This window comes from Zosterops lateralis (assembly GCF_965231275.1).
Source record: "Zosterops lateralis genome assembly, chromosome: 9".
NCBI lineage: Eukaryota > Metazoa > Chordata > Aves > Passeriformes > Zosteropidae > Zosterops > Zosterops lateralis.
In genome coordinates, this window is record NC_139769.1 from 26,652,778 (window position 1) to 26,678,644 (window position 25,867).

Sequence of the window (25,867 nt, forward strand, 5' to 3'; positions counted from 1 at the left end):
GTTGAATGTGAATGGAGTCACTTAGAATAATTTCAGCACCTTAACATTCAGATAAAAAATTACTCAAAGGATATGTCTGGATTGTATCTGATTTCTTCTCTTTGACAGGCAGTAAGAAATTCTCCAGTGATAACTCAGCTTACACTACTTCTACAGGGGTATAGATGGCACGCTGTCTGACTGTTACATGTAAGCAAGAAATATTACTTTTTTCTGGATCCATGACAGCAAGTTGTCCTGGTTCCAGCAGGAGGGGGCATGCCCAGGACACTGTGTTATTCTATTCCTCCTAAGATCACTGCCAGGGCAGGGGAAAAGGGACTGTCTCTCTTTGGAGAAGGGTGCAGAAGCGTGGATTCAAACACTCAGATGTTACTTTCTCCTGGCTTCCTGGGTATCTTTTCACATTCTTTTATAAAGATATGTTGAAAAAATATTTTCCTATTTTAGACACTTGTTGTTTAATGTTGTGTTCTTAAGATATATAAGATAAAATCCTGCTCCATGCTATCCTCTTTATAACAGGTTGAGTTCCCAAATATCTGTAAAAATGTGAAATTCCACTCTTAATCATCTTAAACTCTCTGAGCATAGTCAGAATAATCCTCCACAGTTCTGTGCCAATAAGCATAGGTTATTTTTGCCTGCCCGTTGACTTTGCTTACAACTGTCTGGATGTGAAGAAGGAAACATTAACATTGTGGATTTATTTGTGGTATGCTGTAAATGTCAACAAATTCTGCTTGCAACTATACCTTCATGACTACTTTTAGTCAATGGACTTTAGGGAAATACTCAGATAAAAAAGATGTACTTGGGAACAAACACCTGTAATTACTTTATAAAATATATATTAATAATTAGCTAATTAGCTATTTTTTTGCATCAGTTTATTTGCTTTGTCGCTTCAGCACGTCCATGGGGAACAGATAATTACCAGTAAGTGCATCTATTACTAAAAGGCATATCACAAACATTGAAAGTAAGTCTGAAGGACTTTCCTTCTCCTCTGTGGTGGTTATCCCCACAGTTACACCCTACAGTATCCTTAACCTACAAAGGACTGGCTGTTCTGAATGCCAAATATCACTGCTAGAAGAAACAAATCAGATCCAAACTGTGTAGGTCTGGGAAGAGAAAGCATGGGAATTTAATGAAGGTATTCATTCTAAATATGGAACATTACCTCAGGAGAATTTATCACAAACCTCAAAATGCAAGAGTTCAGTAAGAAGGTGTCTGAATTCCTAGCTTTGATGCAGGGAAATTGGTTTTTAAGAGAGGAGGTATTGTCACCTTTTAAGTTGGTTGTATATCTATACAAAAATCAAAGGGACTTGCAATGATTTTTAGTTTACAAAATTATATTTCTTAGTTTACTGATTTGCGATATTTTGAGGAAAAGGCCCTATTTCTTCTTCCATATGTGTCTAATACCATTAAAGTGATATATTAAATTTCACATGTAAGTATTTAAAAAGGTATATTGAATACCAAAAGCATGGCATAATTCCTTCTGTAGCAAATGGAAAAATGAAGGTGGACATATTCAGTCTCTCTAGAAAATATCTTGTACTTAGTAAATATTCCTCCTGAATAATTCCCTTTAGAAAGCCTTTTTGCATTTTGCAAGTCTTTTCATTAGGTGACAGAATTTCTTTCAGTATCTACTGCTACCAGCTAGTATTGGCTGTGGTGATTTCTCTCTCCACTCCAGCAGTTCAGTAATTCTTTTTTTTTTTTACCACCCAAGGCGTAGCAGAGGATAAACACAAAGCAGGGGGGAAGCAGGTCTTTTCCAGGAGGCAGAAGAGTCTTCAGTGGAGAATAAACCTTAGATGAGTCTGTCACAAAGAATGATTTCATTTCAGTACCACAGCCCTTTGAGTAGTCCATTAGGCAAGAAAGAAAAGAACTCGGGGAGCCTAATGGTCATTCCCAGCCTGTACCTCTCTGCTGACACTCCTGGGGCAGGACTCACCCCCAGCCAGTGTCTGCACCCTCTCTGCCTCCTCTGCACCGTGTGGGCAGCGCTCAGCAGCTCTGCCAGGGAGACTCCACTGCACAGAGCTTGTGCTTTTTGCCTTTCCACCTGCGGGAAATGATGCTTTGGCTCCTTAAACTGCCACACCGGGACTCTCCTCTGCCGAGGGAGAAGCGGCTGCTGAATCACTTTGTGTTCCCGGCAGATGAGGAATTGCCATGGGATAACTTGCACCACAGATGCAAGTTATTTTAGCTGCACTTGGCTGTTCCCTCTGCAGACTTCTCCCACGGTGAGATGACTTTCCTGGTGTTGTGGCAGCCGGTGAGGCCTCAGGTGTGAATTCCCAGCCGGGCATCCCTCGGGGACAGTTCCAGCGGCGATCTCTGGGGCTCAGGGAATTGCCAGGAGCAGCAGCGGGGCCGGAGGCGCTTTAAGAGCTCCGGGGGGCACGGGGGACAGCGGGCGGTGGCTGCGGCACACACCGGGCCCTGCCCGCCCTGGGGGAGAGGCTGGGAAACTCACTCGTCTGCCACTTGCACTGCAAAGCAAATCTCCTTTGGAGAAGTAAAAGTGCTTTATTATACCTTGTAGCGCTCTCGTTAGGAATTTTTAAAACTATTCCATTTTACTGCCGCATAAACAGAGCAAGGATTAGAGGGCACGTTCCAAGTCCCCCAAAATTCCTGTGAAATCATTAGGAAGAGAACCCAATTTCAGCTACAGCTGACTTACTCCTCCTGTAAGTTGCACTCTGTTGAATTGTCAGCAATGGAATGATCTCCAGCATTGCTTTGTTGCAGCAAAGAGCCATATCCTGCTCACAGCACATTTCCATCTGCAGCTGAGAGTGCACAGGGTGAGAACCCGAGAGGTGTGTGCTGAACTCCGTGTGTAGGGAAGGACAGCAGCACTGTGCCAGCTCTGCCTTTTTAGGGCAGTGCCAGGGCTGCAGTGGCAAAGGCAGTGTCCTGTGCCTTGGGGCTCACTATTGCTGCAGCACTTGGGAGGGACTGAGTGAGTGAGTGAGTGAGTGAGTGCCAGCTGGGAATTCTGAGTGTTGGCCTTTCATCCTTGCCATGAGAGATGCTGTTTGTTTGTCTGTTTGTTTTGTTGTTTTTTCCATTTTTTTTTCTCCTGTGTTCATTCACACCGTGTTTTGTGAACATTTATCTATGTATTGACTTTTATATGCAAGAGCACTTAAGAGTGTGGCTGTGATTAAGACCCTAAATTTTAGGAGTCCAAAGTTTTGGTTTTGTAAGGAAGTAGATAGGCTGCCCTGGAAAGTGCCCTCAGGGATAATGGATCTGAACAGAGCTGGCACTCATTTAAAGACATTTTTCTTAGTGAATAAGTACAGCCAAAACCTGTTGATTGCTGTCCTGTGACCTGGGAAACAAAAGCTAAGCCATGATCAAAATATGGCTATTTTATACTAATTATTTTTTGTCATCAAGTCACCTGAGGTCTTTAGCCTTCTCCAGAATTTAAGATTGGTCTCAATACATTGATCTTGGTTTACATAGACAACAACAGGTAGTATTTACTAACATGCAAAGACCTCCTTCTGTAGCCAGCAAATAGTCCCAGGCTGGGCATTTCTGTGCAGCCGTCTGTCATACCTGAGCTATTTATTCTGTAATAGTTGTGTGGCAGTGGTAGTTCTTTTTGCTGTATTTTCCTGAGTAGCTGAAAGATTGGTTGTCCCTTTCTCCAGCTAAGAGATCTGTAGCTAAGGATTGAGCATCCTCCTTCTGCCAAAGGGTTCATCACGTTGGTGTTGCGGGGTGTCCTGGTAACAGTGGAAATGTATCCTGAAGAGGTTCATTTCAACCTGCATGCCAGGCAGGATTCGTGGGAGTTTTCCAGGTCTCCTGGCAGCTCCAGGGAATGTTTTCCTTGGCACAGCTCCCACACATACAATATTGATTAGGGACAACTGTTGTGCAGAGGCCATGGCAGCCAGTGGTGCTGCTCAGCCCAGTTGTCAATAATGGCATGGCGGGTTTGCATGGTGCAGGATGGACCCCACTGCATGATTTGCACTTAATCACAGGATGGATCACAGCCTGAAAAAAATCAGTTTGAATGTAGAATTTTCTTACAAGATGGCAGTGGATAGTTGGTGCTTGAGAGATGAGCCCAAACCTGGCAAAAGTTTTAGGTGCGTGACTCCACAGTTCCACCAATTCCATCATTCCCACTGAACAAACCTCTTGGTGCCCAGATACAGGATGCTGAGTACAAATCAAAGGATTTGTTCCCTTTGAACATTCACTAGCATCTAAGATGTATGAATTAACAAAATAGAATCCCAGCCAGCAAGGCTGTGGTAAATTGTCCCTAAGAACAGTAGCCAGGGCATATTTGGGGTGGCCTAATGGTGGCCTTCCAGTTTCCAAAGGGAGCATACGGGAAAGATGGAGAATGACTGTTTCCAAGGGTCTGGGGTGTCGAGACAAAGGGGAATGTCTTCCCACTGCCAGAGGGCAGGGTTAGATGGCAACAAATTCTTCATGTGAGGGTGGTGAGGCCCTGGCACAGGTTTCCTGGAGAAGCTGTCCTGGAGATGGCTGCCCCATCCCTGGAAGTGTTCAGAGCCAGGTTGGACAGGGCTTGGAGCAAACTGCTCTAGAGGAACATGTCACTGCTTATGGCAGCAGGGTTGGAACCAAGTGATTTACAAGGTCCCCTTCTAACCCAAACCATTCACTGATTCTCTGAATTCAGATAAGTACCACAATAATAATAATAATAATAATTTCAAAGCATTATGGTGATCATCTTCAAGAAACAACATTCAAGAGGAAAACATTCTCAGCACAATGATGGTTTGTACAATTATACTTTCTCCTACAAGGTCATGAAATTAAAATTTATGTTAATTACAGCCCATGGCAATGATTATGCTAACAAACTGTTCCACTAATTATATTTAGGTATTTAGATTGCATTAGCCAAGAAGTTTTATGCAAAGGTTTGAATATTGCCTATATCTCATAAATAATAAAGACTATTAATGTAGATAATACATGCCTCAACCCACAATTACAGCAACATGTTTTAATTCAGTTGCTTAACACACAAGTTTAAAAATTGAATTAGAAAACATAGGTACTAATCAGTCCTATGAGATTCATTCTTGCTTATCTTCAAATTTTTTTTCTTTCCTTTAAAGAAGATGGAAATTCAAGAAATGAAATGAAATATATTCCCATTTCATAATGGAAGATTTTGGGAAGATTTAACTCAACAGGTATTACAGCTCTTTGAACCTCCCTCTCACCAAACCAGTATGGTATATATTGGGTTTTTACCTTCTGCCCATGAACCAGGGGGTCCATTTCAGCTCAGGACTGAGCCCCAGTCCTTGTGCCTACCTCCATCTGTGTATCACAACTTCAGGATGTGTTTATTGAGAAAGACAAATGAAAACTTGCACACAGTGGTTACTGCCACAAAAATTCGTGTCCTACAGTCCTATGTGGTTCTCTTACTCAGAACAATTCAACATCAGAGATGGTAATATTGCCATTGCAATATCTCTGCTGTTAGCTGACTGTGATTGGAATTTCACAGAATCACAGAAGGGTTTGAGTTGGCAGGGTCCTTGAAGCCCATCCAATTCCACTCCTGCTCCCATGGGTAGGGACACTTCCACTAGACCAGGTTGGTCCAAGCCCCAGTGTCGCCCTTGATGTCCCTGGCCAGATTTAATTGCATTTGGCTTTCCTAAGCTGATCCCTGGCTGCCTGGACAAGCCCCCTGTATTTCTGCCAGGCTATCTGTCCTTACTTCCACCCTCTATAGGCTTCCTGTTTGTGTTTGACTTTGTCTGGGAGTTCCTTTTTCATCCATGCATGCCTCTTTCATTTTTGCTTGACTTACTATTTGTTGGGATGCATCAGTCCTGAACTTGGAAGAGGTGCCATATGTGAAATATATGTATCATGATGTATGCCTGCATGCATGGTGTACATGAAAGAAGGAATAGCACTTTTCCCTGTTAGTTAAGAGGGTATTTGATAGATGCTTCAGTCAGTTACATGATTTGTTTAAATGTCATTACAGAATGGGGCTGTAAAACTTGAGGGTTTGCTTAGCTGGGGCTTTAGCTCTTTTTTTTAATCTCCAAACTTTTTGGGTGCTGAGGACTGCACTTAAACCTACCCTTTCCTTTGCCTTGCACAACTGACTTTGTATTTCTTCAGAATGACTGCAGGATTTCCATCAGGAAGGTTCAGTCAGCTCTTTAATTTTAAAAGTTGAGAGTCACACTTGACAGCACTTTATAAGGCATGGTTGGCTTACAGCAAGCTTCTTGGTATGGGTAAAACAGGAGAATATTCAACATCCAGTGCAACAGTGACAGATGTCACCCAGACAACTTTGCTGTCCCTGCCGAGGAAGGAAAGAACATCTGACCCACTGGACACTAGCAGGTGCATCCAGCTCATGTGGTGATAGTACATTTTGATGTTGGTCCTGAAATTATAATTCAGTCACAAAATCACAGAACATCCTGAATTGGAAGGGGCCCAGCAGGATCATCCAGTGCAACTCCTGGCCTTGCACAGGACCACCCAACAATCACACCCTGTGCATCCCTGGGAGCACTGTCCAAATGCTCCTGGAGCTCTGACAGCCTTGGGGAACCTGTTCAGTGCCCCACCACCTCCTGGGGAAAAAACCTTTCCCTGATACCCAGCCTAATCCTCCCCTGACACAGCTCCAGCAGTTCCCCGGGGTCTCCTGTCCCTGGTCAGAAGGAGCAGAGATCAGAGCTGCCCCTCGGCTGCCCCTTGGGAGGAGCTGCAGCTGCCAGCAAGGTCTGGCCTCAGTCTCCTGTGTGCCAGGATGAACCAAACCAAGTGACCTCAGCCACTCCTACTTCATTTGCAGTTTAATTAAGTTGTTCAAAAAACCAATAAATGACTCTGATCTCGATTCCATTGAAACCATGTTAGTCGAGTAATTTTCTCCATGTTAAAACTTTTGTTCAATTTCATGTTAGTTAAGGTAAAACTTCAAGGATTCTATGGCAGACAGAATCAAAAAGAATATTAAATTAGGTGCTAAAATAGAAGACAGATATGCTCAAATAATTTCAGTGCATGAGTGATCTAGAAAAAAGGTGAGAACTAAAACTTCATCATCTTAGTGATGCTTTGTTGGACTCTTTCCAGTAGCTTCATATCCCACTTGTTCTGGGGAGCCCAGAAAAAGTACTGGACACAGTACTTCAGGTGAGGCCTCAGCAGCACTGAAGAGAGGGAAAGGATCTAGGAATACATGCCAGAAGGTTGTGTGCCCATCCAGAGAAGCCTCGACAAGCCTGAGAAATGGGCTGACAGGAACATCACCAAGTTCAAGGAGGGGAAGCCAAAAGTCCTGTTTCTGGAGAGGAACACTACCAGGCAGGCACCAGAGCATACTGGCCACCTAGATGGGCTGGAAATGAGATTGTCATGAAAGGCTTTGGAGGTCCTGGGAGCACCAAGGTCAACACAAGCCAAAATATGCACCCTTCTGGCAAAGAAGGATCCTGAGCTGGACTGAGAGTGCAGCCAGCAGGCCAAGGGAGGGGATCCTTCTCCTCTGCTCAGCACTGATGAGGAGCTCTGGGGCTGGCTCCAGTTTGGGGCTCCTCAGCTCAGAAGAATGCAGTGAAGGGCTGTGAGGATGATGATGGAAGGACTGGAGCAGCTCTGCTGTAAGGAAAGATGGAACTATTGAGCCTGGAGAAGGGAAGGCTTAGGGTGATCTCATCAATGTCTATGAATGCCTGAAGGGAGGGTGCAAAGAAGACAGAGCTGGGCTCTTTCCAGTGATACAACCAGAGTGAGTGGTCACAAACTGAAATACAGGAGGTTCCCTCTGATCTCCAGGAAACACTTTGTTGTTGTGAGGACAGCTGAGCACTGGCACAAGCTGCCCTGAGTGGTTGTGAAGTCTTCTTCCTTAAGCTATTGAAAAACTGCTCAGACACAGTCTTCTTTTTCATACTTGTTCACAAAGAAGAGAAAGAAAAGGAGAAAAGAAGAAAAAGAAAGACAAGAAGATGCAAAAAAATCCTTTTACTGTTAAGAAAACAGTAAAACTGGTAATTTATATATATATATATATATATATATTATTTCCATTGATACTTCTTTCAGAAGTATATTGGTTTGGTACATTATTACAAAATTATCTTCCAGATAAGAAGATGCAACTTCAATTACATATTATGTTTTCCTTACAGAGTTTAGCAATAAGACAAAGTAGATAATGTACACTTCTTTTCTTAAAAATTCAGTAACTGAAATTTTCATGAATAAGAAAGCTTACAAAGTTCTATTATAATACTTTCTATTAATGCCCTTTGCTGAGAAAATTTAAGTAAAATCAGTAAACTCATAGAGAGAAAGAATAAATTGAAATCCATCTGTTTTGTGCAATTGGCAAAGTTCTTTCCAAAAAACCCAAGCACCCAAAACCCACCAGCACAAAAACTGTTTGGAGTGACAGTTAAGCTGACAAATGATTGTGACCAGCATTCTTCCTGGGCCAAATCAAGTGTCTTGTAAACCAGCAGGATTATTTTACAGAAGAATTCCTTACAGAAGTGGCTATACCAGGATAACCTTTTATGAGGTATTTAATAGACATTTACAAAGCTGGGAAAGAAGGACAAAGAGTGAAAACACTGCTCACAGAAATAAACAGTTTACATTTCCTGTCATTTTATATCTATTTCCTGGCCTGGGGAAACTTTTCTTTCCAAACCTGCAATGATGCACAGTACACAGTGAAGCAGCTTTTTGAGTATTAAAAAAAAAAAAGTCACATTTCTAAGGCAGAAGTAGCGTGTGCCCCACAGCCAAGACTGACATTTAACAGAGTGACAAACTGGTCTCCATGTCCAGACCTGTCGATCACAATGATGAATGAAGGCTGCTGGTGTAGAGGTTACAGATTTACCTGCATGGACAGATGAAGGGGAAAGCACAAGGGGCACATTCTGGGGCTGTGTAGAATTGTAGATGTAGTGACCCCTCAAATCTGCTGTCCTCCAGGAGAGAAAAACTCTCACCCAACTTGGCATTATCTGTGAATTTACTGAGGGTGCACTCAATCCGCTTGTCCAAATCACTGATAAAGATTTTTAACAGGACTGGACCCAAGACTGAGCCTTGGGGACCACCGGGATGAACTCCCTTTCCCACTGCTCTGGGGCCTGGCCATCACCCAGTTTATTACCCAGCAAACAGAGTGCACTCACCCAAACCTTCAGCAGTTTCTCCAGGAGAATGATGTGGGACTCACTGCTAAAAAGATCAGGGAGATGCCTAGGAAGAGTCTCAGGTGAATCCAGGAGAATATAGTGGAGAACCGTTCAGTTTTCAAATTAATCTTGCTGGAAGAACTCTACAAAACCCTAACAAAACAAAAACACAAAAAAACCCAACCAAGAACTCCAAATGGACCAAAAAAAAAAAAAAAAAAAAAAAATCCCCAAAAAAATAGGTGGAAGGCTTTTAATAACTTTAAAAAATACTCAAAAAGTCACATTTCTAAAGGTTGCAGTCCCAGCCTCTTCTCTCTGCTGGGAGGACATCCTGAAGTGGAACTGGAAGCAGGTGGGACAGGACAGCACCTGGGCTATTCTCACAGGCTAGCCCTGTGGCACCCCCAAAACCTGGACACATAAACCAAACACAGGTATGCACATGTGTATAGACATAGCAAAAATATATTTGTCTTAAAAAAACAATTGGTCTTGGCCGTACATTTATACCACTGGGAAAAGCATAGGGACTCATTTCGGTTTTCAGTCATTACAAATGTTTAGAAAGCATAGGAGTGCAAAAAATGGAAATATCCAAGATCAATATGAAAACCAGTAAGGAAGATTCCATTTTTGAAATGGAAAGATTCCATTTTTGAATCTGCATTGGACATCCTCTGCAGAAATTTATTCAGAGCTTTGAGATTTAAGAAAGACCAAGAGCATTGGAGTCAAATGGCTTCTGTGCTACTACAACACAGTCCCTGGAGACTTCAGCTGGCTGCCTTGGTTGTTTAAATATGATGGAGGGAGCACCTTAACAACTACAGCTCCCAGTTCTCTCAGGGCCCTGGCGTGCATCTGGGTGGGTCCTATGGCCTTGTGCATACTCAGGTTCCTCAGGTGGTCTTAAACCTGACCTTCTGCTGCAATGGGCTGGAATTAAGTCCACCAGTCCAATGACCTGAGAGGTGTGGGAATAGTGACTGGCAGTTAAAATTGAGACCAACAATTGGTGAGTACTTCAGCCTTCTCCTTGTCTGTTGTCACTAGTCCTGTCTGGCTTATTGGGGTGGGGGGGAATAGGGGAGGTGTGATAGGTTTCTTCTCATTTTCCTTTTCCTACTGAAGTACCTGTAGGTGCCCTTATTATTATTTTTTGCATGCTTTTCCAAATTCAGTTTCAACTGAGCCTTAGCTATACTGACCTCATCCTCACATATATTAATTTTCAATAGTCTTCTTGCTTTAACTTTCTTTCAAAAACCTTTTTGCATTACATCTGTTGTCTGCATATTACCTCCTTGCATTTTAAACAAGGAGATCCTTACTTTGCCAAGCTTGTTTCCTGCATTCCTTGCCTGACTTCTTACAAATGGGAATTCTGAGTTCTTGTTTGCTAAGAAAAACAGCTTTAAATGAGTGCCAGCTCTGTTCAGATCCATTATCCCTGAGGGCACTTTCCAGGGCATCCTATCCACTACTTCCCTAAAAAACCTGAAATTTTGGTCTCCTAAAATTTAGGGTCTTAATCACAGCCACACTCTTAAGTGCTCTTGCATATAAAAGTCAATACATAGATAAATGTTCACAAAACATGGTGTGAATGAACACAGGAGAAAAAGAATGTAAAAAACAACAAAACAAACAGACAAACAGCATCTCTCATGGCAAGGATGAAAGGCCAACACTCAGAATTCCCAGCTGGCACTCACTCACTCACTCACTCACTCAGTCCCTCCCAAGTGCTGCAGCAATAGTGAGCCCCAAGGCACAGGACACTGCCTTTGCCACTGCAGCCCTGGCACTGCCCTAAAAAGGCAGAGCTGGCACAGTGCTGCTGTCCTTCCCTACACACGGAGTTCAGCACACACCTCTCGGGTTCTCACCCTGTGCACTCTCAGCTGCAGATGGAAATGTGCTGTAAGCAGGATATGGCTCTTTGCTGCAACAAAGCAATGCTGGAGATCATTCCATTGCTGACAATTCAACAGAGTGCAACTTACAGGAGGAGTAAGTCAGCTGTAGCTGAAATTGGGTTCTCTTCCTAATGATTTCACAGGAATTTTGGGGGACTTGGAACGTGCCCTCTAATCCTTGCTCTGTTTATGCGGCAGTAAAATGGAATAGTTTTAAAAATTCCTAACGAGAGCGCTACAAGGTATAATAAAGCACTTTTACTTCTCCAAAGGAGATTTGCTTTGCAGTGCAAGTGGCAGACGAGTGAGTTTCCCAGCCTCTCCCCCAGGGCGGGCAGGGCCCGGGGCGGGCAGGGCCCGGTGTGTGCCGCAGCCACCGCCCGCTGTCCCCCGTGCCCCCCGGAGCTCTTAAAGCGCCTCCGGCCCCGCTGCTGCTCCTGGCAATTCCCTGAGCCCCAGGGATCGCCGCTGGAACTGTCCCCGAGGGATGCCCGGCTGGGAATTCACACCTGAGGCCTCACCGGCTGCCACAACACCAGGAAAGTCATCTCACCGTGGGAGAAGTCTGCAGAGGGAACAGCCAAGTGCAGCTAAAATAACTTGCATCTGTGGTGCAAGTTATCCCATGGCAATTCCTCATCTGCCGGGAACACAAAGTGATTCAGCAGCCGCTTCTCCCTCGGCAGAGGAGAGTCCCGGTGTGGCAGTTTAAGGAGCCAAAGCATCATTTCCCGCAGGTGGAAAGGCAAAAAGCACAAGCTCTGTGCAGTGGAGTCTCCCTGGCAGAGCTGCTGAGCGCTGCCCACACGGTGCAGAGGAGGCAGAGAGGGTGCAGACACTGGCTGGGGGTGAGTCCTGCCCCAGGAGTGTCAGCAGAGAGGTACAGGCTGGGAATGACCATTAGGCTCCCCGAGTTCTTTTCTTTCTTGCACACTGGAGTATTCAAAGGGCTGTGGTGCTGAAATGTAATCATTCTTTGTGACAGACTCATCTAAGGTTTATTCTCCACTGAAGACTCTTCTGCCTCCTGGAAAAGACCTGCTTCCCCCCTGCTTTGTGTTTATCCTCTGCTACGCCTTGGGTGGTAAAAAAAAAAAAAAAAAAAAAAAAAAGAATTACTGAACTGCTGCTTTGGAGCAGAGAGAGAAATCACCACTGCAGTGAACATGAGCCAGCACATGCCCAGATATGCAAGAAGGTCAAGGGCAGCTTGGCCTCTGCCAGCCTTAGTGGGGCCAGCAGGACCAGGGCACTGACTGTCCCCCTGCTCTGGGCACTGCTGAGGCCAAACCTCGAATACTTAGGTCATTTGAGGGACTCCCATGACAAAAAAGACATTGAGGGACTGGGGTGTGTCCACAAAAGGGAACAGAGCAGCTGAGGGAGCTGGGAAAGGGGCTCAGCCTGGAGAAAAGGAGGCTCAGGGAGGACCTCCTGGCTCTGCACAACTCCCTGACAGGAGGATCAGCCAGGTGGTGGTTGGACTCTTCTCTCAGACAACAAATAACAGACAAGACAGAATGGCCTCACGTTGGACCTGTGGAGGTTAATCATTGAATCAACAAATATAGGCTGAGTTGGAAGGAACCCGCAGGATCATCCAGTCCAAATCCTGGCCTGGCATGACACCCCAACAATCCCATCACATGCCTGAGCATTGTCCAAATATTTCTTGAAGTCACACAAGTTTGGTGCTGTGACCACTTCTCGGGGGGAGCCTTTTCCAGTGCTCAACCACCCTGTGGGGAATAAACCTTTTCCTGATACCCAGCCTAAACCTTCCCTGACTTAGCTCAGGGAGCCAGATTATTCTGAGCCAGTGCTTTGGGGCCTTTGATTAATGCCTATTAACACTATCATTATTGATTATTTTTCAGAAGCTGAGACAGCAATAAATCATAAACTTTCAGACCAAGTTTGAGCTCTACAGAACAATCTTTCAGCAAGGCACAGTCTTGTCTGGTTTAAAACACTGCTCTGGAACACGAGCAGCCCGCTTCCTCCACAATCTTCAGTCCTCTGAAACGAAAACCTCCAGAGCTCCTTGAGTGACCTGGTCAAGATTTTGCCTATTTGCAAAAGCCCTTCCCTGTGACCTCCGTGTATGACCAGCAGACGTGATCAGCTGATTGCTCCAGCAACACCCTCCGGGGAAAGCCTTTTTTCACCTCTACATCACCGTCTTTATTTGTCCCACACCGTCCCCACCCGAGCAGAGCGCCCTGCTCTCTGTGCTGCGGGGACCCGGGCCCTCCCACAGCCCCGGGCACCGCCACAAAGGCTCTACATCTGCCCAGCTACACACTCACAGAACTTCGAAATACTGTCATTAAAGCGGCCCCTTTTCCACCGAAGCAAAAATCTCGCACACGGCGGGGCGGGGAAGCTGTGCCGGCCGTGGGCAAGCGGCCCGAGCAATGCCGAGCGCAGCCGAGTAATACCGACTGACACCGAGTGACGCCGAGCGGATCCGAGTGACGCCGAGTGACGCCGAGCGGATCCGAGTGACACCGACTGACACCGAGTGACGCCGAGCGGATCCGAGTGACACCGACTGACACCGAGCGGATCCGAGTGACGCCGACTGACACCGAGTGACACCGAGTGGCGCCGAGCGCGGCCGAGCGGGGTGTGGTGGTGGCGGTGGCGCCTCACCGGGCGGGCTCGGGCGCTGCTCGGGGCTAGTGGTGGTCGGAGTCTGGCGAACAGGAGGCGAACCCGGCCGGGGTTGGGGTGCCCGCGCCCTTCGGCGGTTTTGAGGAGACCACCCAGCGGGCGTGCTAGTGCCTTGAGCCGCTCGGGGAAGCCGAGCATCTCCTGGCCGTGTGCCCCGGGACAGCGCAAACGCCCGGAACGAGGAGCGGCCTGTCCGCGTGTCCGTGAGGAAAGCTGTCCCGTGGGAATGCCGGCAGCCGGAGCCGGGGACGTCGGTGGAGGGGCCCCCAGAATCCTTGGTGCGGGGCCGGGCCGGGCCAGCGTGTGCTGGTCTTTCCCGTCAGAGCCCGTGTCACATGCCCCGCCGGGAGCGGCCCTGGAGCCGGGATCCGCTGCGGGCGGGACACGGCAGAGGGCTGCTGTCTTGGCTCTCTCGCAAGCAATTTAAGAAAGAAACCGGCTGAAATCCAGACAAAATGTATTTATTTTTCCAATTTCTGCGCCTTTACCTGCAGACCAGAACGATGGCATTTCTAAGCCGCAAGGCAAGATAAGCGTCAGTCTGGTCTCGGGAATGGCAACAGTTCAGGGCATTGAGTGACCACGGATGGGGGAGAGCTCAGAGGTTTCTTCGCCCACGCACAGGTGTGTTCTCGTTCCCATGCTGAGCTGGAAGCTCCGGGCGTGGGAAGTCTGGCCTGCCTTGTGGAGAGACGAGCACAAATCTGGGGCTGTGATCCCTGATTCCGGAGCTCTGGTACGGGATGGGCCGGTCGGGATGAGGTGACTGGTCGGGATGAGCTGCCCGGTCGGGATGAGCCAGCCGGTCGGGATGGGCGGGTCGGGCCGGGCCGGCCGAGATGAGCTGGCCGGGATGAGCTGCCCGGCCGGGATGAGCTGCCCGGCCGGGATGAGCTGCCCGGCCGGGACGAGCTGCCCGGCCGGGATGAGCTGGCTGAGCTGCCCGGGCGGGCCGGCGGGGGGCGCTGTGTCTGGGCCCGGCTCCGCCCCCGTTGCCCGGACAGCGGCACGCGCGGTTACCGGCGCGGGCGGGCCCGGTGAGGCCCTGCTGGGGCCGGGAGAGACCCCAGGAGTGACCCCCGGCGGTCTGGAAGGCGAGCGGTAGGCGTGGAGTTCCACCGTCAAGAGTCTCCGGGAAGCGGCTTTGAAGGCTGGAGCTCCTCTGCTCTAGGACAGGCTGGGAGAGCTGGGGGTGTTCAGTCTTGGAGAAGGCTCCGGGGAGACCTTGGAGCCCTTGCAGCGCCTACAGCGGCTCCAGGAGAGCTGGAGAGGGACTCCGGAAAAGGGACAGGAGTGGCAGGACGAGGGGGAATGGCTTCAAACTGCCAGAGGGTGGATGGGGTATTGGAGAGGAATTCTTCCCTGTGTGGGTGCTGAGGCCCTGGCAGATTGCTTGGAAAGGCTGTGGCTGCCCCATCCCTGGAAGTGTCCAAGGACAGGGCTTGGAGCTACCTGGGATAGTGCAAGGTGTCCCTGCCCATTGGAAGATGATCTATTTTAAAGGTCCCTTCCAGCCCAAACCATTCTGGGATGCTGTGATTCAAGGAAGGCCCTTTTCCAAGTGAAGTGTTTTATCTCCTCTTGGCTCCTAGCCTGTAGTTGCCGGCTCTTCTGGAAGCAGGCCCGGGCAGTGGGCTGGGTGAGCCGTGTGTTCTCAACAGGACAGGTGTGACACCTTCACAGAGAGGAAGGCTGGAAACACACCTTCAAGGCCCAAGTAAAAAAAGAAAAGGATTGAGTAAAAGCCAAAGGAGTTGGTTGTGTTAGTCAGTTTGCTAGCTGCTGAAATGACCCCAGGTCACTGTCAGCATTTCTGGTTTCATTTTTTTTTTTTTTTTTTAGTAAAAACTAAATGTGTTATCTTCAGCATATGCTCTCCAATGCATCTACATGTGTTCCCATCTTTGGGAACACATTGTGTATCAGGTTATATTAACTGAAGGCAGAATCATAACACAGCAGTAAAACATTTGGAGGCATGGTTAGCCAGATTCAGGCATTTCTCACTCTGCTGTGACTTTTCTGGTAACTGTAAGCAAGGCAACACAGTCCAGTTACTCCACTTTTCCTCTCTGAGGAAAAGATGATCCTTTTTTTTTTTCCTCATTTTGAAAATTGCCTTAGATGAAAATGGTTATGCATGTGGCATGTTGGGTTCATTATTTTACCTTTCTCATCTGCTGTCTTTCCCCTACTGTTTTTTATTAATTGTTTTGTCACTGTTCTCCATTCAGTAGGTTTGAAGGAATTCTAATTGTTGAGATAATGGTTCTTTGAAGGCTCGCTTAGCCCACCTTTTGGATGAAGGAAAGAAGTCAAGGTCCTCTAAGAAGAGTAAAAAGTGCACTTTAACTATGCCATGCCATTACCGTGTGATCAGCAGAAATGTGTTGGTCAAACACCCACCAGTGACTTCACAAAAAAGCCACAGTCAGGCAGGTAGAGAACAGAAATGTAAAACCCCAATTATATGTTCATAACTAAAGGTATAAAATTGACAGATTTTCACTGGAAATTAGAAACTCCTGAATTCTTGGTCATAGCACTAAGGACCTGTAATAGATTGTTTCCCTGTCAAATGTAAATTTAGTATAATGAGCCTGTTGAAGTGCAGGCTAACATGAATATTTGCAATATTTGCAGGCATATTGTATGGCTTTCCTTTTGAAAAGGAATTGTCTTTGTTCATAGCAATCTATATATATACCCAGTCTGACACATATTTTTTAGGCTGTATTTCCAAGTAAATGGCTTACATGATGATGCAGTAAGATGAACAAGAATGAAGTTAATGCATCCCATCTTTTTTTACCCTGAGCCAGCTGCTGAATAATGATACAGGGATTCTCACTGACCCCAAGGAGAAACACAGTGTTGGGAAAAGCACTGGGCGGATAAAGGCTATTTCCACATTTCTTGCTAATGTCTCCTTAAGAGTTCATATGTTTTTTACCTTTTATAGCTGTTATACATGTCTTTCTAATTAATACATACTAAATCTAGCATGTATTGCTTTAATGCCATTCTAATAGATTTGAAGTTGGGATCTACCCAGGCTTCAGTTTGTCTCAGAAGAAGCAACTTTGATTCTTTGAATTGTATTATTTAAAGTTAGAATAATACTTACATTCACTTTAAGTTTTTTGCCAATAAAAGTGAATTATACTAATATGTTAGTCCCTCTTCTGGTGCATTTTCAGTATAAATCAAAGCCTTTTGAATAGTCAAATATTTGAATAATCAAATTATTCCCTTTCTGTTTCAGACAACCTACAGCTTTTTCAGAGGCATGGGGAAATGTAGACTCAAGTTCAGCTGAGAAAGTCAGAGGCCTGCCTGATGTAGTTGGTAAAAACTGGTTTCTCTTAATGTCATCTATTTTAATTTGCATTCACAGGAGACATGGTACATATAACGGGTTTAGCTGAGCAAGGTATAAAATTCTGCTGGTTGGAATGTAAACTAGCAGGAGAAATGAGCCCCACACAAATGCCTTGTGAGAGATTTCAAACTGGAGTTACAATTTAACAGAAAGACTACAGCAAATGCAATGATGCAGAAAATCTGGTTTAAAACCACAGAGTCAGAGTACAGCCTGTGGCACTCTGATGGTTGTGGTGGTTGCAGTCCTGTTAGGAGTGGGGGTCTTGTGGAAGTTCAGGTTCTTCTCTTGATGTCCAGTGGTGGTGGTGTCCCAAGACCCCAGACTTCCTAAGTTATGGGGTCCAGGTGGTACATCTCCCAGGGCAGGGAGCTTCACAATGGAATGGTGTAATCCCTTGAGTTGTAGAATGTTTTTGGAGTCCTTGATAGTTGTTCCAGCTGCCCATTCTGCCAGTGCATATTCAGTTCATTATGGCCCATGAGCAGAGATGACCCTCAGTGGATGGGTGGTGCTGCTGTTTCCTCAGCAGAGTCATTGTAAAGATAAATAAACACTACCTCACCTTGCAGGATTTGCCTCCTCATTTTAACACCCAGCTTGTATCCTGGGGCATCCTGTTAATCACAAAATGAGGTAGAGGGGAGTAGAATGCACAGTTTGGTTACACCCACATTGGCAGTCTTTCTCCTGCCACAAAAATCAAGCTCAGAAATGGCCTGACACGTTTGGGATGATTTGTAGGTAGTTTTGAAGATGAAGAGTCTTCTAATAGGAAAAAAAAAAAATTGTGAAATTGTTGGTCAATCACAGGTTACATTTAGATGATAAATTCCTGTTCCGATGTAGGCAGATCTCATTCCTGAAATGATGCCATTCTTTTACATCATACCTGAGCTTAATTGACAGTTCCATGCTATTATCCTTCTGAAAATCAGAAGTGAATTTAGGACATTTTAAAACACGCTCTAGTATTTTTAACCTGCATTTGCTAAGATTGCACTTCCCGTGGAAAGATGTCGCACACTGCGAGAGCTGCACAAACTACAGCCGTCACAGGGTAGATTTAGGGATTTATTGTTCATGCATCCCATGGTCTGCAGCAGCAGTTCCAGGCTAGAGAATCTTCCTTTCTCCCTTAGCAGTTGCTGAGGAAGCAGGCAGCAGCACATGGCAGCACCTGGCAGAAAGGCGACAAAAGCGTCACGACCGAGCAGTGACCGAAATGCAGCAGGAGCTGGACTGCATTGGCAGGGTAAGGCAGGAGGTTTTCATCCACAGTCTTGAGTGCTCAGGGCTCAGTATTCAAATGATCACACTGACCTACCCTTTTAGGAGATGGAAGCCTCTGTTTTGGTGCTTCAGGAATTCCTTCAGCGAAAAGTGATGAAATCAGATGAAAAGAGTGAACTTTTGTTTGAAAAGATGGCATCTGACATGGCTTTGGAAGGTTTCTCATTTGAGGTAAGGCAGTTCAGAGCATTGGCTCAACTTCAGTTACTTGTGCCTGCTCTGTGTAACATCTTATGGTGTCCTAAATTATTGGGAAAAATTATATATATATATATATTCACTTTTCAATGAGATTGAGAGTAGATTTTCATTGCAGTGTTTGGAAGAACTGTGGAGTATGATCCACCAGCAATCCTCAAAGAGAAAGAAGTGGATTAGGGCAGTGGATGAATCCCTAAAGGAGATCGAAAGGAGTCGAGCTATTAAAGTGAGCTGCAGTCTTAATGTCACTTAAGTATAAGATTGTTGTTTGCTGATATAATGCTGGATGCAGAGCAAAGAGCAGCTTGTTTCCACAGGAGTCACAGGTCTGCCAGTAGTTCTGTTGCGTGGTGCTTTATTTTCGCCAATAAACTATTCACTCATTTTACACCCACCTAATCAGGAGAAGCTACTTTTTTCCCTGGTTTGCAAGTGTTTTTTTCTTTCACAATTACCTGTACTAAAGGTGCAAGGAACATGTGAGCTGCTTTTATTTCCCTGGAGGGTTGTGCAGGCCAAACTTGCATCTGGTCTGTTATTTTTTGGGGGGACATAGCTATTCTGCAGCTGAGAAGGAGCACAGACATGACCTAGCTGGATTTTAGTTTGGATTGGCTGGGTTTCAGTAGCAAATGTGTTGCAGCTTTGTAGTCTTCAGCCTAACCTGTAAAAGTCATTGGACATCATAGGAAATGTTTGGATAAAAAAATGGATAGACTATGAAGAGCTTGCTGCACTCTCCTTGTAGGCAAAGAAAAGCTGTTTGTTCTATCAGTGCCACTTTCTCCTCTCTTAGTGATTCAGGTATGATAAATAGGTCCAAGAGTATCATCAGTAACCTTTCTGTGGATTAGTTACAACAAATGTCAGAGATTAACACATTTGCTTTAATTTTGTGCCACTTAAAACAGGCACTGGTGGATTCCTTTCAGATATTTGGAAGGAAGTTGGTTTGATTTTAAAATTCATATTGCAGCCTGTTTGCAGAGCCCTCAACTATCACAGATATTAAAGAGAAATCAGCTGAGTAATAGCGAAGTGGAATGTTTTAGTTATTATTTTTATGACTTACTGAAAAAAACAGTCTTTAAGGTAATTATGATTAATACATTGAAATTTACTTCTCAAGTTGTGTGTCAATTTATTGTGTGTCAATTTATTGTATATCAATTTATTGTTTGTCAGTTGTATGTCAGTTAATTTTAATTCATTTTAATGGATTTAATGAATTTTAATGCAAAAAAATTGTCTTGTTCATGTAGTTTTTTAACTTGGGAAACTGATATTTGAATTATACTTCTCATTGTTGTTGCTTTTCTTTATTCTTTAATTGCACAGATAGCAGAGGTACTGACCAAGTATACTGTGAAACTGGAGGAAATTTCCTTCTTCTTGGCACCTGATGTTCACAAGCTCATTAATGATAAGGCCATGGTAAATGTTTTACCTGGGTCAAGACAGCAGTCTGAATATTCCTAGAATGCCTTTTTTTCCCAACTGAAAGTCTTTTTTCTTGCCTATCAATCACTGAAATATAGAAGAGATTGCTACTTTGCAGGGTATTCATTATCATTTGTGTGCTCTTTTTCCCTCATTTTCTGTAGAAGACACAAATTTTATTTTGTTTGTTTTTGCATCTCGTATGCTGCTTCTATTCCTGGTTTTATTTTTCAATACACAGAATATAAACAGAGCACTGCTGGGTAATGAGAGGGCAACTGCCAAGCTACTCTTTAATCTAATGAAATCAGAGCTTGAGAAAGACAAATTGCATCAACTGAAATGGCAAGAGATGGTCAAGGACTGGAAGCTCATCCAAAAGATCTGTGTAGTTCAGAGTTTCAGGTCAGAAATTTTGCAGTCTTATTTTGGACGATGAATAACACAAAGTGACTGGTATTCATCTGTGGTTTCTATAAAAGTAATACTTTATAATTTTTTCTTTATAGATATCACATATGATGTCACATGTATAATGTTTCCACTATACATATTTTTTTTCTATCCTGCAGAGAATTTATGGCAAGTGAAGAAGTACAGAATCCCCCAGCTGTAAAAACAGAAATGGAAAATATGATAAAGGAGCAGATTGTACTTAGTGAACAGAGACTGAGGGTTTTGCAGCACATTGGGTATGGCAAAAGAGGGTACAGCATAAAGGAAAACAGTTCTTTCTGGAGTTAATGAGGGACTTGGCTACAAAAATACATTTTACTTCCTGTCGGTGTGTGATTGTTAAATTCAGCAGTAAGGCAGGGTCTAAACCTATTTTTGTCCAGCTCTTTTTAATGGAAGAAATGTATTCTTGATTTTTAGTGCAGCAGCTACACTGAATAGGTGGTGATCGAGGGCTAAAAATGCAGGAACACAAAAGTAAATGTTACTGACATTTGAAACGTGGTAGAACTGGGCAGACAAAAGTGGGTGGAGAGCTAGAAGTTGGTGCTTTTGTCAAGGCATTTTTTCTCTATGAGATTTTATTTGTGTCATAAATTAAGAGGAGAGTCTAGGTAGAAGTCTAACACTGCTGTGTTTGACTATCCATCCTGAACACAAGAAGCATTTTTGGGTGCAATGCATTACAATATTTACAGGGAGGTTTTTTACAGTGGATGTAGGAACGAGGTAGATTACAGTTAGTTCCTTATCAGGCAGTAAACAGTTGGCCTTGAACAACAACAGTCTCTGGTTTATTTTCATTGCTACAATGGCTGTAAATAAAATAAAGCATAGAATGGATACTCTGGTTCATAATTTTATATTTTAAGTACTGACTGGTTTGTATTTTAAGATACCTGACTCTTGTTTCCTACTTTGACAGCACTGTGTTCCCTCCAACACATACAAAATCTGACCTAGATGAATGGTACAGAACTCTGGAGAATTTAAACAAAAGTATAGGTAAGTTGGGAACTCATAAAAACAGTCTGGAATTCAAGCAATACTGTCTTTTTTCCTGGGCAGCGATGAGGCAGTTGCTTTGGAAGTGCATGTGTGCTCTATTCTTTGTTCCATGGATTCCCACATGCCTTCTCAGCTGCTTTGAGCTGGCAGTAAGACCCAAAGGAGCTGCCTGTAACATCACTGTCCTTTGTACTTTCCTTTGGCCAGTGCTTGTGCATGGTGAGGTCTAGCAGGAACTGGCTTGGTTAGAATTAATCTGGGAGAAATAGAAGGTCAATTTTGACGTGGATCAGTTCTCAATTATACAAAAATACTCCTTTTTAACTCTTGGAGAAGAAGAGGGGAAGTATTGGAGATACTTCCTTTCTCTTAGTCCTGTAGTGTGCCTTCCCTCTGTCTGCCTTCTCTTGCTCCTGAGCACATCCTGTTGGGATGTTTGTAGCCTGTGCGGTAGCAAAGAAGTTGGCAGCAATTTAAATAACTTGCTACTTTTAAGCATAATTATAAACAGCTGTGTATTAAAATGTCTTCTTTGATTGGTTGGTAGTGTCACACAGGTGTGCAGCACTGCTGGGGTCTGTTCCCTGTGCTGAGATCCAGCACAGGGCCTCTGTCATGTTTCCATTTCACACTGAAATATGGGAATTCTGACTGTGGTCTGTTACATATCATTCAGACACCCATAACGTGGAGTGTATGGAGAAAATGCGTGTCCAGTATGAGATGGTCCAGAGCAAATGTCAGGAAAAAGTGCAGACCTGCAAGGTGAGTGTCACAGCTTTGGGTGTGGTAGCCATGGTACAGTGTGTCATTACAGTAAAATGTGTCAGATAACAAGAAAAAGTCATTTTTAACCTCTGTCTTACTCTGTTCAAAAGGTAACCATCCATTTGGTTTCACAGCAGGACTTGGTATCTGTACTTTAAATGTGTAAAAGCTGTAACAAATGCCAGTAATGAAGGGGGTGGTGTCCTGTGTTTATGTGGAGGATGCAAGGACCATCAGCCTTTGTGCTAAATCTCTCTTATCTTGGCAAAGAAATTCCACCTGTCTGCCTCAATTTTTCCCTTTGTATCCAATGGAATTGTATTGTTTACTACCAGAATGTGGGATCTGGGAGGCTGAATCTTTCTCTGTCCATCACAAGAAAAGAAACACTAAGTTTAGCCATGCTCTCTGAAAGCCAGGCAGGATTTGTTATATGCATGTCAATAATTTGCTACTTCTTTCATTTAGATGACCCTGTTGGATATGAACATTTGCACAGTAGAAGATGTTGAAGTTGTGCATTCCAACATGCTTCAGATGACTGAGGAACTAAAACATAGGTTTGAAGAAGAACTGGAGCAGATGGATGTATGTTTATTACATTTATTTTTATCACTCCTTGGGATTAATCTGTTCTTCCTGCACTCCCACCGGCAGTGCCTTCTGCATTGTAGGCTATTGAGGTCACATTAGAAAGAGATTCATGGTGTGACTAAACACTACAAAGAAACAGAGTTTGGTGTGGAAGAGTTCATAATTATTGTGTTTATTATTTGTAATATAAATATTTTGTATTTTTATTATAATTTATATCTGAAATACATATGATAGAGATGCATGACATATGGCCCAGTCTGCCTAAAGGCAGAGAAAGAGATTTAGATGATCTCTCAAATGTCTTCCAATCTGATCTTTTGTGATTCTATACATAAAGATGACTGGGTAGTTGTTCCTAAAGTGATAAATTGTAGAATGTGTTTCAGTGCTTTACAATGCCAGAATAAACACAAGTTTTGATACTCTCAGCTTGTAGAATAAAAATCCACATTCTTACCCAGTTTACTTGGATTATTATTTTTTTTTACTCTCCAGATAGAAGTCACCATGTTGAATACCAGCTGTGTAATTCCAGGCAGCCTTTTATCATGTTACATATCCTCTTATTCATTCATTTCACCTTCCAACAGTTTAAAAATAACTTGTTCACTTGAATGTTTTTCTTCAGAGTGATTTTAAGGAGATGGCTCAGTGGAATGAGGAGCACTGTCAGGGTTTTTACAGCTATTTCCAGGAGGCCGTGGGTCTATGGGATGTCCATCAACTCCAGCTGTCCCAGCAGCAAGATGTACTCCAGAAGAAAGTAGATAAATTCAGATGGGAACAGGATAACAGAATACAGGTATAAACATAAAAACAAGGATGTGGTATAAAGGAAGGACTTCTTAAAGCAACGAACCCTCTGGAATTCAATATAGCTGCTGTAAAATTAAAAACATAATATCTGACTTTTATATTGGAATTCCTACTTTTTGGTTTCATTCTGTCAAGTGCATTTTTGCTAACTGCTTGATTCACACTGAATGGACAGTCCTGTCTCACTCTTGATATGGCAACAGTCATAAAGATCAGAGCTGCTTTCTGTATGAAGTGGCTGCAAGTTATTATTATGAGATCTTGTGCAGGTAATAGGGTCTAGTTGGATGCCAAGTTCGCATAGTTCCAACAGCCAGCTTGGGGTGGCAATGTCAGAGGTGTTCATTATCTAGGAAGATCTTCATAGGTGATGAGTTTTGCTAAGGTAGCTTCCCTTCTTGGTGTAGAATATATGTATATAATTAACCTACTGATTCCTAAATAGTTATGGAGATTTTAGTGTACACTAAAGCATTTTTACTAGCTTTTTTATGTGGTCTTAGATGATGAAAGGTGATCTGCATACAATTTTGGAAAAAATGAAAATGGCCAGCTGTGAAGAAAAGCTGAAGGCATATTCGGAGAATGCCCTTTCTTCTTTAGATCAAATTAGAACTAGGTATGAATTTTGCATTGTAAACTTAAAAAGTAAAGCATATTTTAACATGAGTTGTACTACTCAGGCCTTGTTTATGCTGTTGTGTGAAGGTATGGAAAAATACTGTTTTTTTACTTCATGTAAGAATATAAAATAATGTACATATGGAACAAGACTAAGGCAAATAATACCCGCAGTTTAGGAATGGGACAAAGGAAGACTGCTGTCATTGAAAACCCATACCACATCAATATTGCTATGCATGCCACCATGCCCATGCCTTATTCAGAAAGTAAAAGTAGTAGTTCAGATTCTTGAATCACAGGATCAGAATTGGTCTGCACCATCACCTCTGCACTCACAGATTTGATCTCATTCCAAGTTGCAAGGACTAAGATCTTTAAGATAGCCCAAGTATTTATTTTGGTAAGCTCTCTGTCATCCTTCTCGTCATTAGGCATTTGCAACTTTAAAAACCACATATTGTTTGGTATAATATTGTTCTCCTTGCTGAAGATCTTAACAGCAGGTGTGAAGCCTGAGAGGGAGCAGCTCTATTCTCACACCCAGGAGAGTCACTCCCTTCCTGCCCGTTGGATCAGAGGCACATTAGAAGAGTTATATGGACCTGAGGGGCAGAGTCACACACCTCACAGTGGGGTTGTGGTTAGAGCTGTGGGTTTGGTGCTCTTACTAATCATTTGAGCAGTTAAAAAAAAGCCAGAGGTAACAGACCAAGTGGAAATACAATGCCAGCTTGCAGAAATAGAGTGTAACCTATCTGAATACATGTATGAATTCCCCATAATTATCTTTGTTTAGGAGACAAACGTAAATGCAAATTAAAGCAAGTGTGAACATGGATTTTTCTTGAATCAAGACTCAGCTTTATTTTCAAGTGAAAGGAAAATAAACCAGAAAGGCTCAGTCACAGCTGAGCACAGTGCAGAACTAGCATGGAGGACAGTAATTTGACCTCTCTTATATAAGCAGTGTTTGAATGGTTTCCCAACCAAAAGGAAGGATATTAAAGGCTTTATTGTAAATTTTTCTTAACTTTTGTGCATTTATTTAGTTGTAATGAACTAATCTTTAACAAGCCAGGATGTGATTGTATTCAGTATAAACACATCAATGGCAATATTTAGGCTAAAGCTATTATGAGATTGATCAGAAAGTTAGATTTAAAGGCACTGTAATAATACTTAATTTTATTTCTATACATACTTGAGTCTCTTAAACAGTGACCTTAAATTTGACAGGAATGAGACACTGAAGCAAATTGTAATGAATGAAGTAATGGCTTACCCAAAAGCTATTTTGTGGGAATTGATTTCTTGTAGTATGTCCATCAGCCAGCATTTTAGTGTGAAGGAAATCTTCAAACAGGTAAAAAGAAAATTTCTTCTGGTTTAAAATCTTACTGGTATATTAACTTTTCACTTCAGAGAAAATT

The 25,867-nt window shown here is 43.7% G+C and overlaps 1 protein-coding gene across 15 annotated transcripts in view; it reads left to right on the forward strand.

Moving 5' to 3' along the window:
* Positions 1-14,117: 14,117 nt before the first annotated feature.
* Positions 14,118-25,867, forward strand: part of CCDC180 (coiled-coil domain containing 180) — a 29,143-nt gene continuing 17,393 nt past the window's right edge. For 3 of the 15 annotated variants that reach the window (XM_083867615.1, XM_083867605.1, XM_083867604.1), the window contains exons 1-15: positions 14,788-14,953; positions 16,087-16,291; positions 17,118-17,200; positions 18,377-18,489; positions 18,570-18,698; positions 18,844-18,954; positions 20,067-20,162; positions 20,410-20,573; positions 20,741-20,860; positions 21,550-21,629; positions 22,309-22,397; positions 22,869-22,988; positions 23,626-23,799; positions 24,317-24,432; positions 25,674-25,800. In XM_083867615.1, coding sequence (XP_083723741.1) covers positions 16,212-16,291; positions 17,118-17,200; positions 18,377-18,489; positions 18,570-18,698; positions 18,844-18,954; positions 20,067-20,162; positions 20,410-20,573; positions 20,741-20,860; positions 21,550-21,629; positions 22,309-22,397; positions 22,869-22,988; positions 23,626-23,799; positions 24,317-24,432; positions 25,674-25,800 — 1,602 coding nt within the window. In that variant the 5' untranslated portion in view covers positions 14,788-14,953; positions 16,087-16,211. Of the gene's footprint in view, positions 14,131-14,211; positions 14,589-14,786; positions 14,954-16,086; positions 16,292-17,117; positions 17,201-18,376; positions 18,490-18,569; positions 18,699-18,843; positions 18,955-20,066; positions 20,163-20,409; positions 20,574-20,740; positions 20,861-21,549; positions 21,630-22,308; positions 22,398-22,868; positions 22,989-23,625; positions 23,800-24,316; positions 24,433-25,673; positions 25,801-25,867 lie in introns of those variants that run through there. The other 12 variants (XM_083867611.1, XM_083867613.1, XM_083867618.1 and 9 more) reach the window with 12 other exon arrangements.